At 43.1% G+C, this 14,467-nt stretch overlaps 1 protein-coding gene across 2 annotated transcripts; it reads left to right on the forward strand.

Annotated features, from left to right (window-relative positions):
- Positions 1–291: 291 nt before the first annotated feature.
- On the forward strand, positions 292–7,873 carry NEFM (neurofilament medium). 2 transcript variants are annotated; one of them, XM_017549768.2, is made up of 3 exons: positions 292–3,749; positions 4,476–4,600; positions 6,024–7,873. In XM_017549768.2, exons 1-3 carry the CDS (start codon positions 2,670–2,672, stop codon positions 7,378–7,380), a joined length of 2,562 nt encoding a protein of 853 aa, XP_017405257.1. In that variant the 5' UTR covers positions 292–2,669; the 3' UTR covers positions 7,381–7,873. The 2 variants fall into 2 exon arrangements, with proteins under 2 accessions (XP_017405257.1, XP_037602057.1); XM_037746129.1 differs by lacking the exon at positions 292–3,749 and adding an exon at positions 3,823–4,168.
- Positions 7,874–14,467: the final 6,594 nt, after the last annotated feature.

The raw sequence follows: 14,467 nt of genomic DNA on the forward strand, positions 1-14,467 counted from the left end.
GAGATGTAGCCTGAGTAACTGGCTCTTATTTTGTTTGTACGCAACACTTTCCTCCTTCTGTAACCAGTTGGAAGCTGAACAACTTCTGAGCTACTTTAGATACAAGGCAAAACTGGGTAATTGTGAAGTTAGACATGTGTTTCCTTGTAAATGTCTCTCTGCAGAGTCATCTCATTTCCAAAGCCCTAAAGAAAACTAACAGCAGAAGCCTGCCGGTTAACCATGTGCTGTCATTGCAGAGTTTGCAGTGAATGTGTACCATGAAATTGCCAAAGATTTGTATATATTTTAATAAAAGCAGAAAGCAATAAGCAACAAAGGCAAAATGACTGCTTAATTAGCATTTGGCCTTATCTAGATGGCATCCTGCTGAGTTCAACCCTGACATCCGCAGTACTTTACAGAAGGCAGGGAGTTTTCTTTCTCTTTTCCTTTATTTACCTATATAAAACCAGAAAATCCTGTTTTTACAGTATTCACAAGCCAATCACCTCATTCCGTCATCTCTCTGTCTCAACAACTTAAGACATGGATGGGCTCTGCTTGCCTAAGATCTCTCAGCAAACTAGAACATCCTTCTCCTACATGGTCTGTGATGCTGCAGTTCCACATTAATAAACCAAAAGTAACTCCCAAAATTAGCACCTCCTATTTAAAATAGTATTTCTGTTTTAATATAAATGGGGCAAAAGAGCTGATAAAAATAAAAAATTAAACCTCTAGAAACCCACGCCTTTCCTGATTACTCACTGATCAATTTGATCCTGTCATTTAATAAAACAGAAACTTGAGAAAACATGCTGTGAAAAGAAGCTATTTAAGTGTGGAGTCCCTACTTCTTACAAGCAGTAGTTTCTTCTCACCCATAGGAAGCATTTCACATTCTGTCACTTTACCTGTGGCCCCAGCGCTGTTGTTAGTTCTGCAATCTCTTCTTTACTTTGTCTTGTAGTATTCTGAACTTTTTTAACCTGAATTACCCCCAAAGCACTACTCAAAATAAAGGGACATTTTAACAATTAGGAGTACTCCAGACAGCAAGAAGTCTGTGTAGAGTACTTGTTTGCATAAACATGTTTAATGATATAGAAAATCTATTCCAAATCAATCACTAAAATCTAAAAGGAAAAATATATTACATTTTAAATGGAGGGAAAACATCTGGTTTTATTCAAGGTTGTGGTGAATCTGTTCGGCAACTTTTAAATCAATTTAAAGTTAATTCAGATGCCTTTTCAATCATTGCAATTACACATAGAGAATACTGAACCGAAAGATGGCAAGGCAATTGTTTGTGTCCAAACTTATGAAAAACTATATTTCCCTGGACTTTTCATCTCATGAATTTCAAATTCTCCTTTCCAAGGAGTATTTGACCTTCACATTTCAGGCCCTGTATCTCTTCATTTCCTATGTCCATCGTATGTTACAAAACTCAAACTGGGCTACAAGTATAAATTTCTGTTAACTGACATTAATGAATTTTGGATGTTTTCAAAATCTGCGATCTGTTCATTGTGCCAGCCCTGCATTGCAGAGAAGATTAGCCTGAGATTCCAGCTTCGCTCCTGCAAAAAGAGTCACTACAGGCAGGTTTAAATTGTATTTACTCGGAGAGAAGAGGGGGAAGGGAACTCCCTGCCCCTTGCCAACCTGACAGGCCAGGCTGGTTGACAAGCCCCCAGGGTGGCCGCACCTCCCTCTCCCCGGCCTGGGCGCTGTCCTTGGTGCTGCCGCCGCCATAGCGAGCACAAGCGCCTTACCTTCTGCCCCTGCGGAAGCTGCGGTCGTTCCCCAAACGTTAAAAACGCCATATCCCACTTTTAATACAAATAACTACCCCGGCCTGTTCTCTTTAGGCTTCAGGCAGACCGTTCCTCAAAGTCTTTCTTTTTTCTTCTAGACTCAGCTCCTCTGCGCCCATCTCCAGCTGCTTTAAGACAAGGAGTGGGGGAAGGGGAGAGAGGCAAGAACAGAGGACTGTGGGGGAGGGGAAAAGAGGGAATGCAGGGGGAAGGGAGGGAGGAGACGGGGTGAAGGAAAGATTGGAAGAAAAGGGTTCCCCCGAGGAAGGGGCTGAGAGAAGGGCAGGGTGAACGGGACTAAAGAAGACCAGAGTAGGAGGGAGAAGATGGGCCAAAAAAGAATCGGATGGGATTAAGCACAGAAGATGGGTAAAGAAAAAAGTACTGGGGAAATGGCAAAAGAAAAGAAAGCCTTGAGGATAAGAGTGTAGAAGAATAAAGAACAAGGGGACCCCCAGGGTGTCGGGGAAGTGCTGCACGAACAGCGGGACAGTGACAGACAAAGAAAGGGCGCTGATGATACTCGCACCAAGGGTGAGAAACGCAATGGGGAGGTGAGAAATGGGGAGAAGGCGAACCCCTGGAGACAAGTGGCCTGGGACTGAAAAAGGACCTGGAGGGAGGGGCTGAACCCCAGGCAGCAAAGTCCGGGGTCAATGCGGCCCCCGAGCGCGTGGAGAGGGTGCTGAATCACCGCTCAGCCGCCCCCCTCCCCTCCTCCCGACCGGTGCCCGCAGTCCCCGCCTCCTCGGCCGCCGCCTCCACTGGGCGGGGCCCTGGCCCGGGACCAGCTCCGCGGCTATAAATGGGCTGCGGCGAGGCCGGCAGAATGCTGTGACAGCCACCCGCCCCAAGGCCTCCAAGATGAGCTACACGTTGGACTCGCTGGGCAACCCGTCCGCCTACCGGCGGGTAACCGAGACACGCTCGAGCTTCAGCCGCGTTAGCGGCTCCCCGTCCAGCGGCTTCCGCTCGCAGTCATGGTCCCGCGGCTCGCCCAGCACCGTGTCCTCCTCCTACAAACGCAGCATGCTCGCCCCGCGCCTCGCCTACAGCTCGGCCATGCTCAGCTCCGCCGAGAGCAGCCTCGACTTCAGCCAGTCCTCGTCCCTACTCAACGGTGGTTCCGGACCCGGCGGCGACTACAAGCTGTCCCGTTCCAACGAGAAGGAGCAGCTGCAGGGGCTCAACGACCGCTTCGCCGGCTACATCGAAAAGGTGCACTACCTGGAGCAACAGAACAAGGAGATAGAGGCGGAGATCCAGGCGCTGCGGCAGAAGCAGGCCTCGCACGCCCAGCTGGGCGACGCATACGACCAGGAGATCCGCGAGCTGCGCGCCACACTGGAGATGGTGAACCACGAGAAGGCTCAGGTGCAGCTGGACTCTGACCACCTGGAGGAAGACATCCACAGGCTCAAGGAGCGCTTCGAGGAGGAGGCACGGCTGCGCGACGACACCGAGGCGGCCATCCGCGCGCTGCGCAAAGACATCGAGGAGGCGTCGCTGGTCAAGGTGGAGCTGGACAAGAAGGTGCAGTCGCTGCAGGATGAGGTGGCCTTCCTGCGGAGCAACCACGAGGAGGAGGTGGCCGACCTTCTGGCCCAGATCCAGGCCTCGCACATCACAGTGGAGCGCAAAGACTACCTGAAGACAGACATCTCGTCGGCGCTGAAGGAGATCCGCTCCCAGCTCGAGTGCCACTCCGACCAGAATATGCACCAGGCCGAAGAGTGGTTCAAATGCCGCTACGCCAAGCTCACCGAGGCGGCCGAGCAGAACAAGGAGGCCATCCGCTCCGCCAAGGAAGAGATCGCCGAATACCGGCGCCAGCTGCAGTCCAAGAGCATTGAGCTGGAGTCGGTGCGCGGCACCAAGGAGTCCCTGGAGCGGCAGCTCAGCGACATCGAGGAGCGCCACAACCACGACCTCAGCAGCTACCAGGTAGGAACCGCGGCTGCGCGGCCAGCCTGCGCCAGCGCCAGCGCCGCGCGCCCCCGACACTTGGGAGCGTGCCCAGGCGCCCTCTCCGCCGCGCTCCCTGGCGGCCGCTCGCTAGAGCGCGCGCCGCAGACCTAGGCCACTTACCGACCTGCATCCTCGCCCCCTCCTCCTCCACTCTCCGCCCCCACCCACCTGCCCCAGCTGCCTAAGTCTTGACCTTTCTCAAAAACGTGCTTGTTTTCCAGTTATAGTTTTGCACGCTTGCACGTTTAAAGTAGGAGGGACGCACTGATAGTGGATAAAGCAGCAACTTTAGGATAGCTTATGCAGAAACGCATGTATTCTCTACTTTTCCGGCAGTGATCGGAAGAGCTCTCAAAATTGGCTTCAGCCCAAAGGGCTCAGATGGGAATGGCCAGGTCAGCCATGGAGTTTCCCCATGCGTGTTTGTGTCCTGTTGAGACGTGTTCTAAGTCCGCTGGTCTCCGTGCGTGATGTGCCCAGGAAGTTTCCTATTGTCTTATTGATCTTGTTTGTTCCTTTGAGAATCCCTTAGATTTTAAAAGAAAAAGGGGGTGGGGGAGGGGGACTGGGAGCGCTGTCAGCGAGGTTTGCAGAAGTGGAGGGAGGTGGGAGGATGCGAGAGGGAAGGGTTGGCAAGTGGTTTGCCAGGAAAGTTGCTGTTTGCAAGGATGAGTCTAGGGAGACTCTCTGTGTCTGTTTCAGGACACCATCCAGCAACTGGAAAATGAGCTTCGGGGCACAAAGTGGGAAATGGCTCGTCATTTGCGCGAATACCAGGACCTCCTCAACGTCAAGATGGCTCTGGATATAGAAATTGCTGCGTACAGGTACGGTGCTCACTGTGTGCGTGGCCCGAACACTAACCGCAGTGCAGAGGCTGTTCGGGCAGAGCCTTCACCACTTAAGTTAAAGCAGGCAGGGTGCAGGCATCAACTAGGTGCCTGGTTTTCTTGCTTACTTAAAAAGAAATTATTCTAAGGAATTGCAAGTGTGGTTTTATCTCTTTTTATGCAGCTTTAAAAGAATGAATGCTAGTAGAAACAAAAGGTTTTTGAATGACACAAAGGAGGTACAGATTAATCTCAATGCATATGGTTAAACTTTTTATGGAAAAATGTTTTCAAATGCTGGAAGCACGAACAGAGTTCTGGTTTTTAATATTTCATCTCTGTGGTTTCACCTTTTCAAATGTATAATGTCAAGGACAAACACCAGGACATTCTATTTCTCTGTTTCTCTGTTATATAGCTTACTATTGCCATCATCTGGCTGAGAATAGATATAGATTGATATATTAGAATATAGATACAGTTATTTTATATATGTAAATAATTTATATGTATTATATTTTATACTAGTCTATAGTATAAATTCTCTATACATTGTGTATGATATTAATCTAGATCTAGAGATACATATATGTGCATATGTATATAAATCTAGATATAGAGACACAATTATATATGATCTTTTTATACATAGAGAGATAGGTTATAGGTCTACTAACTGATGTGACCTTGCTGTTGACTAAGCTCAAAGGACAAAATCGTTGATTAAAGTTTTCCTATTACCAATAAGGTGGTTATAATATAACAAGAATAAATTACACTTACAGAGCTATCTCTGTTTTCAGGAAAGCTGAATAACTATATTAAATAGACACTTCATGATTAAAAAAATATCCACCAATTTATAACTTAATACACCCATATTAACACCTGGCTAAGTTCTGAAATATGCTTAACAGTAAGATTTTTATGAAAGTTACATTTGCTTTAAAAATAGTACGTATCCTAAAAATCTAAATGTTTAAGAAAGTCACTAATCTCAGAAAGGCTGTTTGGCTTTGGAGTCTGGGGTTTCTGTTTGTTTGTTTGTTTGTTTTGGGGGGGTTCTTTTTGGTTTTTTTATTTGGCCACTAATGAGTTTTTCAGCATATTCATGCTGCACCTAATGGATCTCTACTGCAGGGCCAAGACTTAGCAGCTGGGTGTGGTCAGCGGACAATTGGGCAAGGTTAGTTATGGCAGGGGACAACTGTCTGGCAGTCCAGGAGAATCCTTCTCTATCACTGAGTAGGACATAATATGCCAATAAGTAATAGCAGATATTATACTGAACTGATAGAATATTTTACTTGTGTAATTCTATTTATTCAAAGGTAGCTACTGCAATACGCAGACTGTAATGAAGCTCAGAAGGCCCAATGAAATTTTTACTATGTTTTATGTTCTTTGATTTTCTCCATAGAAAACTCTTGGAGGGTGAAGAGACCAGATTTAGCACATTTGCAGGAAGCATCACTGGGCCACTGTACACACACCGACAGCCCTCAGTCACAATATCCAGTAAGATCCAGAAAGCCAAGGTCGAAGCTCCCAAGCTCAAGGTCCAACACAAATTTGTTGAGGAGATCATAGAAGAAACCAAAGTGGAAGATGAGAAGTCAGAAATGGAAGAAGCCCTGGCAGCCATTACAGAGGAATTGGCCATTTCCATGAAGGAAGTGAAGGAGGAAGAAGCAGAAGAAAAGGAAGAGGAACCAGAAGCTGAAGAAGAGGAAGTGGCTGCCAAAAAGTCTCCAGTGAAAGCTACTGCACCTGAAGTTAAAGGAGAGGAAGAAGGGGAAAAGGAAGCAGAAGAAGGCCAGGAAGAAGAAGAGGAGGAAGAAGACGAGGGCACTAAGTCAGACCAAGCTGAAGAGGGAGGATCCGAGAAGGAAGGCTCTAGTGAAAAAGAAGAAGGTGAGCAGGAAGAAGGAGAAACAGAGGCTGAAGGGGAAGGAGAAGAAGCTGAAGCTAAAGAGGAAAAGAAAGTGGAGGAAAAGAGTGAGGAAGTGGCCACCAAGGAGGAGCTGGTGGTAGACGCCAAGGTGGAAAAGCCAGAAAAAGCCAAGTCTCCTGTGCCAAAATCACCAGTGGAAGAGGCAAAATCAAAAGCAGAAGTGGGGAAAGGTGAACAGAAAGAGGAAGAAAGAAAGGAAGTCAAGGAAGCTCCCAAGGAGGAGAAGGTAGAGAAAAAGGAAGAGAAACCAAAGGATGTGCCAGAGAAGAAGAAAGCTGAGTCCCCAGTAAAGGAGGAAGCTGTGGAGGAGGTGGTCACCATCACCAAATCGGTCAAGGTGCACTTAGAGGAGACTAAAGAAGAGGGGAAGCCACAGCAGCAGGAGAAGGAGAAGGAGAAAGCGGGAGGAGAGGGACGGAGCGAGAAGGAAGGGAGTGATAAAGGTTCCAAGGAATCCAGGAAGGAAGACATAGCTGTCAATGGGGAGGTAGAAGGAAAAGAGGAGGAGGAGCAGGAGACCAAGGAAAAGGGCAGTGGGAGGGAAGAGGAGAAAGGCGTTGTCACCAATGGCCTAGACTTGAGCCCAGCAGATGAAAAGAAGGGGGCTGATAAAAGTGAGGAGAAAGTAGTGGTGACCAAAACGGTAGAAAAAATCACCAGTGAGGGGGGAGATGGTGCTACCAAATACATCACTAAATCTGTAACCGTCACTCAAAAGGTCGAAGAGCATGAAGAGACCTTTGAGGAGAAACTAGTGTCTACTAAAAAGGTAGAAAAAGTCACTTCACACGCCATAGTAAAGGAAGTCACCCAGAGTGACTAAGATTTGAGTCCATTGCAGAAGGTTAAGCCATATGACAATTTCAAAATGCATGTGATTGGCAGCTTCAAAACAGAACGGGTTCTCCCATGGGGGCTCCAGACATTGTATTTACTTTGTGCAATATGAGGGGTTTGCATGCAAGCTCAGGGTGCTCCCTCCTCAGTCTTTGGGGGATTCAAATGCATGATATTGTATGTACCTGGGAAATTGGCCAATTTCCTAAGCTGTTGGAAGGGGGTCACTGGGGGGGATGTCTTGGGATGTATTATGCAAAGTACCAACTGAGCCAAATACAATAAATGAAGCAGAGAACTCTCTTAGCCTTAAGAAAGCTATATATGAATAACTACGTTTACCTCACTGGTGAGTTTAAAATGGACTTTTGTTCATGGGAGAACCTCGTTGACATGCACAGTTTGCAATCTTATGTTGATCGATGTTAAACGTCACAGCAGTACTTGCTCAATAAAGGTCATATTGGAAACATAGTCAATTGCTGGGTCTTATGTCATTTCTCTTTTTATAATTTTTATTCATTTTTATTTAGAGAGAGGGGTCTTGCTATGTTGGCCAGATTGGTCTCTAATTCTTGGCCTCAAGCGTCCTCCCGCCTCAGCCACCCAAAGTGCTAGGATTATAGGCATGTGCCACCGCACCCAGCCTATTACGCCATTTCAAAGTGAAATCTCCACTACCTGAAGCTTTCCTGCCCTAAATTAGATTATTGGGGGGAACTGTAAATGACCTGCTCTTATTGCTAATTTCCCTAAGAGTGATTACTTGGAAAACGTAATTGCTGAAGATATTTTCAGGTGTCAACATAGTCACAGAGCCCAGTTTTCATCCTGAAGTGTTAAAATCATATTTTTGAAATAAAAATAAAAACATCAGATACAAATAGGAATCTGGTGGGACAGAAATCTTCAGTATCTCTATCCCAAACTGGAACTCAAAGAACCTCTAGGTAAGAGGACCAATAAAGGAGGTGTTCCTAACTTGTGCCTTGGAGTTGGGACAGAGGCAGAGGAGCTCATGGCATTTATGACGACGTGTGCAAAGGAGACAGAGCTGACATCACTAACACTCCCACCAGGAAATACCCAGCCTCAGAGGCATGCCTCCTGTGCACAAACACACACACGCACATTGTCGGCATCACTCATTCTTGATTTGGTTGACAGAGATTTGTACCTTTAGTATTTTACTAATTGGGGAAAATAATATAAAAAATAAAATACCTTATTTGAGAAAAGAAAAATGAGATTCTGTAGTAAGGCTGTAAGTGTTTTTAAATAAAAATACCTGATCTTGACCAAGGAAAGAATGTCATTCCCTTTTCAAAACTTGTTTTAGCCCTTGAAGACCATTCATATATTAATTAGCACATTATCTTTTCCAAGTCCATGTTTTTTCATTAATAAGATCAGCCCAATAATCCTTGTTGATATTTTGAATGATTTTTCAAGATAACTCCAATTTTAATGCCTAAACATACCCAGGAAGCTCATTGTTAATGGCAGTTTTTTATCGTGTTTACCAGTCATGAGCCATTTGCCAATCCTCACAATTTTGGCTACATCTGAGTATCGTCTGTACAATTATGTATTCAGATTTTTTTCTTTAAAACAATTTATATTTTAAAGATGTTAATTTTTCTGAAGCAAAAAATATCCATGACACACAGAGTGAAACAAGATTATTTAAAAATAATCAGTAAGAAAACCCTGATCTAGTGATTCAGAATTTAAAAATAAAAGAGTATATTGGAAGGATACAGAGTAACTCCTAGAGTGGAAACATCAGCAGGAGAAGAAGGTTTGGGGAGAGAGGAGCTGGGACAGCCCCAGGGACAGACGTCACAGGAATCATCACACAGTCACAGGGCAGATTAAACTGAAAACTCAGTGTCACTTCATTGGTATTCCAGGAACAAAGCATCATCTATTTGCCACACACCTTGGCCAGCAAAGAGGAGCACCTTGATTGATAGTCCCATCCAAACTGACTCCAATGGCAGAACAATGACTCTTCACAGAAAAGTCTGGGAGCTGTTGTCAGAAATAGAAATAGAGGCTGGATTTATATGATACAATCTATGTGAATTTTTTTTTTTTTAAGACGAAGTCTCATACCATCTCCCAAACTGGAGTGTGCCAATCTATGTAAATTTTTTAAATGCCTACTAAATATACAGTTATTAAAATACTCATTTGCACCTAAAATTATCTCACCTACAAGCACCGGTCCTTGGGGCTTAGGAGGTTCTTTCTGGTAGCATATATTGTTTAAAAATGACATGGGGAAAAATGCTGGATATAGTACACACCTAATACAAAATTTAAAAAATAAAAACAAAATTTTTAAAATGACAGAATCAATCAGCAAAACTCTCCAGCCCAGGTGCCAGGAACTTAACTCTTCAGCTCTAACTTTGTTTTCAAGCACTTTGTTTTCTTTCCTAAGAAGGTAAGACATTCAGTAATACTGCCACATATTCCATAAAGCAAAATCGCTATTTTGTATTCTTTCAAAATGATAGAACACCTCTGGCTGCAGTGGCACAGCCCAATAGTCACAGCTGTTCCAGAGGCTGAGACATGAGGATCACTCAATCCCAGGAGTTTGAGTCCAGTCCTGGCAACATAGTGAGAACCCATCTATAAAAAATAAAAATAAGGACAGGTGTGGTGACTCAGGCCTGTAATCCCAGCACTTTGGGAGGATGAGGCAGATGGATCATGAGGTCAGGAGCTTGAGACCATCCTGGCTAACAAAGTAAAACCCCATCTCTACTTAAAATTCAAAAAATTAGCCGGGCATAGTGGCACGTGCCTGTAATCTCAGCTACTTGGGAGGCTGAGGCAGGAGAATCTCTTGAACCCAAGGTGGAGGTTGCAGTGAGCCAAGATCTTGTCACTGCACTCCAGCCTGGGCAACAGAGTAAAACTCTGTCTCAAAAATTAATTAATTAATTTTTAAAAATAAAAATAAATAGAACAACATACCTTTGATAACCCATGCAAGTATTTCTAAGTCAATTGATTGCCTGGCTGATTCATTAATTCAATAAATGTGAACTGAGGACTAGAGCCTGGAGGTACAATGGTCTTCTCATATAAAATTACTTAATTTGTATCACTGCCAGTCACTACATTGTTATTGAAAGAGAAGCAATTTGAAGTTCACGTTTCCAAATATGTTCAGTAACAGCAAGAAACATTTAAACTAAGTGCAAATCTCCCAATGTTTCGAATATAAGGGCACCTTTCCTCTGACTACAATCGGTCTCTGAGCATAATGAAATTAAGCCATTGAAAAACAGAATTTCTACTTTGTCAGTAGATTGTCTTTGAGATACTATTTTATTTTAAATATTATGAGGATTATCGAAGTTCATTTATTCTCAATCTTCAAACATATAAGAACAGATTTTTTTTTAAAGAAAAAAACTTCCTCTGGATCACATACTAGTAGATGATAGAACTGGAATTTAACTCAGATAACACAGGTCCAGAGTATATACTTTTTCTTGCTTGTTTGTTTTTGAGACAGGATCTCACTTTGTCACCCAGGCTGGAGTACGGTGGCATGACCATGACTTACTGCAGCCTGGGCCACCTGGGCTCAGGTGATCCTCCCACCTCAGCCTCCTGAGTAGCGGGGACTACAGGCATATGCCACAATGCCCAGCTATTTTTATGTTTTTGGTTTTTTTTTTTTTTTAATAAGGTTCATGATGTTGCCCAGGCTGGTCTCGAACCCCTGGACTCAAGCAATCTGCCCACTTCAGCCTCTCAAAATGCTAGCATTACAGACATGAAACACCATGTCCAGCCCAGAGCATATACTCTTAACCCCTCTCCTATAGTAACCCTCAAATCCATCCATTGTGGCCATCTCCCTTTATAAGGATGTTAAGCTATGGTCATTTCTTTCTTTTTGAATTGAAAAAAAATCCAACAGAACCCTGCCATAAATCATTCACATAATATACTTGCATATCTCTTTACATTTTAAAAAAAGATATAATATTACTTCTCTATGGCACTGTGTTTGTATCATGAGGAAAAGAAAAAATCAAATTAAATGTAAGTGGTGATTACATCTATCAAAACAGTTTGCAAGTCCCAAATACTTTTTTCATAGTAACTTTCATATCCAATAGACAAAGAGCTATTTCTAGCGCATTTCCTTCTATTCCCAGTCAGTGCAGACAGAGATATTAGGATATTCAATTAAAACATTAGGATATTCATTTCCACAACAAATAGGTTGGTTGTTCCAGTCTGGAACAAGTTCTTTCTTTCTTGATGTTTTATATAATTTGTCCGAAGGGAACCAGGAGCTATTTTTAAGTGAATCATTTTATTAGATCTGCATAAAATGTGTCTATTTTTAGGGCCCCTCAACTCTTAGAGCTTGGCAAAAGTATTACATTAGAGTTCAAATCCCAGGCTGTAGATAGCAAAATTGTGTGTTTTGGGTCCATTATATTTACCCTCTAAGACACTACTTCTGTATCTGTAAAACAAGGCTGCTGAAGTGATGGGATGTTACCTACGAAAACGCTCTGCACTGTAGCAGGCATATGGTAGCCAATCAAAACCATTTGTTAAAGATAGAGAATTTTAAATTGGATCACAACTATAGGTACAGAATTTTTTATTTAAAGAGAAGAAATTAATTGATACATTAATTTTCTTATATATAATTTCAATACAGATTCCAATGATGAGTTTACCGCAATAAGTATATGGTATGAATATAAATACACTGCTGTGCACATATATTTCTTCATCAGTGTACACATAATTTCATTACCCATATAGAGAATTTGGGCGGAAAATCACTGCATTTTTCATTGCATTAATCTATATAGGCTGCTTAGACACCCAAGAATTCATCTACATAATCACAGGGCTTAAAAGTTTCTTGATGTAAATTATTTAAAACCGTAATGAGTAAGAGAGAGAAATATTTTTGTGCTTGGACTCTAAATACAGTATGAAATCCCCAAATCCGTGTTAACTGTGTGCTCAACACCATAAGGGAGGGCTTTCAGGATTCTCTTTGACTTCTTATTTGAGGTATTTTGAAAAGTTACCACATCATACCTTCAATAAGGTATTCATCTTAAATAATACTCCTTAAATCATTCCCTAACTCTAGCTGGCATTCTTATCTTAGAAGAGAACAGAGTCAAAAAAAAATTAACAGTTGACTACAAAAAAGGCTTTTTCATTCGGTTTATGAAAAGCGTCATCATTCCAATGGCCTAAGTAGGAAGGACCACGACACAGGCCCAGGCACAGTCTTGTTTTGTATGTGTGTGGGTGAGGTGAGTAGGGGGTGGAGAGCACAGAAGCAAGGGCCCCAGAATTTGAGTGACAACATTGTGTGCAGAAGGCAAACACCAGGAATTTTTGATTCTGCATTGAGGTCACAAGATCACAAGGGCCAACTTCAAGTATCACAGGCCCTGCTTTTGGTGTTCTCCCATCCCTAAGAGAGTAAGCCCTGACAACGAAGAGAGATAACGGCTGAAAAGGCCTCCTTTTCCCATTGGTTCTCAGATTTCAAACAAATTTCGGTAAGGAGGGTGAAATTACTGGTTTGCATTAGTGCTCTGGAATATCCTTAATTTTAACTGTTCATGATCTCTTCTGGAAAATCACAGATTAGCTGATACTACGGAGTACAACACAAAGAGCTTTCTTTGCCCTGGAACCTAGGAGGCTGGGCCCTCCATACAATCACAACACTTCCACACCTCCCATTTTTACTTGGAAAATTCAAGCGTATGTCGAATTTTGTGATGATGCTTTTATATCTTCCTCAGTTCATATGTCAAAAATTTACTTTTAGCCAAAAACAGTGATTCAGAGTAAGAAGAATTTGCACTTGAAATATTGTGCTAATATTTGGAAGAACAAAAAGGTAAAGGTTATTAACTTTTGGGCTGGGAACAGTGGCTCAGCCCATTGTGAGTGTGAGGCGGGAGAAGATCTCTTGAGCCCAGGAGTTCAAGATCAGCCTGGGCAACATAGGGAAACCTGGTCTTTGCAAAAAATAAACATAAAACTAATTTAGCCAAACATGACGCCGTGTACCTGTGTCCTAGCTACGCAGGAGACTGAGGTGAGAGAACTACTTGAGCCTGGGAAGTTGAGGCTGCAGTAAGGGATGATCGTGCCACTGCACTCCAGCCTGGGTGACAGAGCAAGGCCCTGTCTCAAAATAAAATAAAATAAAAGTCATTTATTTTTATCTATGTAAGTATATAATGTATGAATATCAGAAAGATAAATGGAAAACTGACCTCCTCTTTCCTGAAATTGCTTTCTAACTATGGCTGCCTAGTTGCTTCTGAACTGGACTTCTCAGTGGTCCCAAATAAAATTACAAATATAAGACACAGAATAACGATGTCTGACAAATAGTAGGTGTTTAATAAATGGTAAATTTTCTTTTTTTGTGTTTTTGTTTTGTTTTTGTTTTTGTTTTTGTTTTTTGAGACAGAGTCTTAATCTGTCTCCCAGGCTGGAGTGTAGTGGTATGATCTCAGCTCACTGCCACCTGTACCTCCCAGGTTCAAGCTATTCTCCTGCCTCAGTCTCCTGAGCAGCTGGGATTACAGGCACATGCCACCATGCCTGGCTCATTTTTTTATTTTTAGTAGAGATGGGGTTTCACCATGTTGGCCAGACTGGTCTCAAACTCCTGACCTCGTGATCCACCTGCCTTGACCTCCTAGAGTGCTGGGATTACAAGCGTGAGCCACCGCACCTGGCCAATAAATGGTAAATTTTCATTGTCATCGTTAATATTAGTTTTAAAAGAAATAACCAAATTCTTCAGTTATTAACGTGTATTAATTACCATGTCAATACGAGATACACACAAAAATTCAACCTGTAGCAAAGCTTCAAGAAGTAGAAGAGTAGATACCTTTGCACTAAACTTTACTTATTATGCACTACTCAGAATCTAAACTCTCTAATAATATTTAACCCACTTTCTCAAGCCTAAAAAGCAGCTGCCTAACCTGTAGTTGAATATCTACAGTGACAGGGAAGTTTTGCTGCAA

This window comes from Cebus imitator, unplaced genomic scaffold (genome assembly GCF_001604975.1).
Source record: "Cebus imitator isolate Cc_AM_T3 unplaced genomic scaffold, Cebus_imitator-1.0 Scaffold221, whole genome shotgun sequence".
Taxonomy (NCBI): Eukaryota; Metazoa; Chordata; class Mammalia; order Primates; family Cebidae; genus Cebus; species Cebus imitator.

What these genes read in the sequence shown, in the direction of transcription:
- NEFM (XM_017549768.2), top strand. Translation starts at nt 2,670, where the DNA reads ATGAGCTACACGTTGGACTCGCTGGGCAACCCGTCCGCCTACCGGCGG. An exon ending in ACGACCTCAGCAGCTACCAG is followed by an intron (nt 3,750 to 4,475) that starts GTAGGAACCGCG and finishes TGTCTGTTTCAG; the next exon opens with GACACCATCCAGCAACTGGA. An exon ending in ATAGAAATTGCTGCGTACAG is followed by an intron (nt 4,601 to 6,023) that starts GTACGGTGCTCA and finishes TTTTCTCCATAG; the next exon opens with AAAACTCTTGGAGGGTGAAG.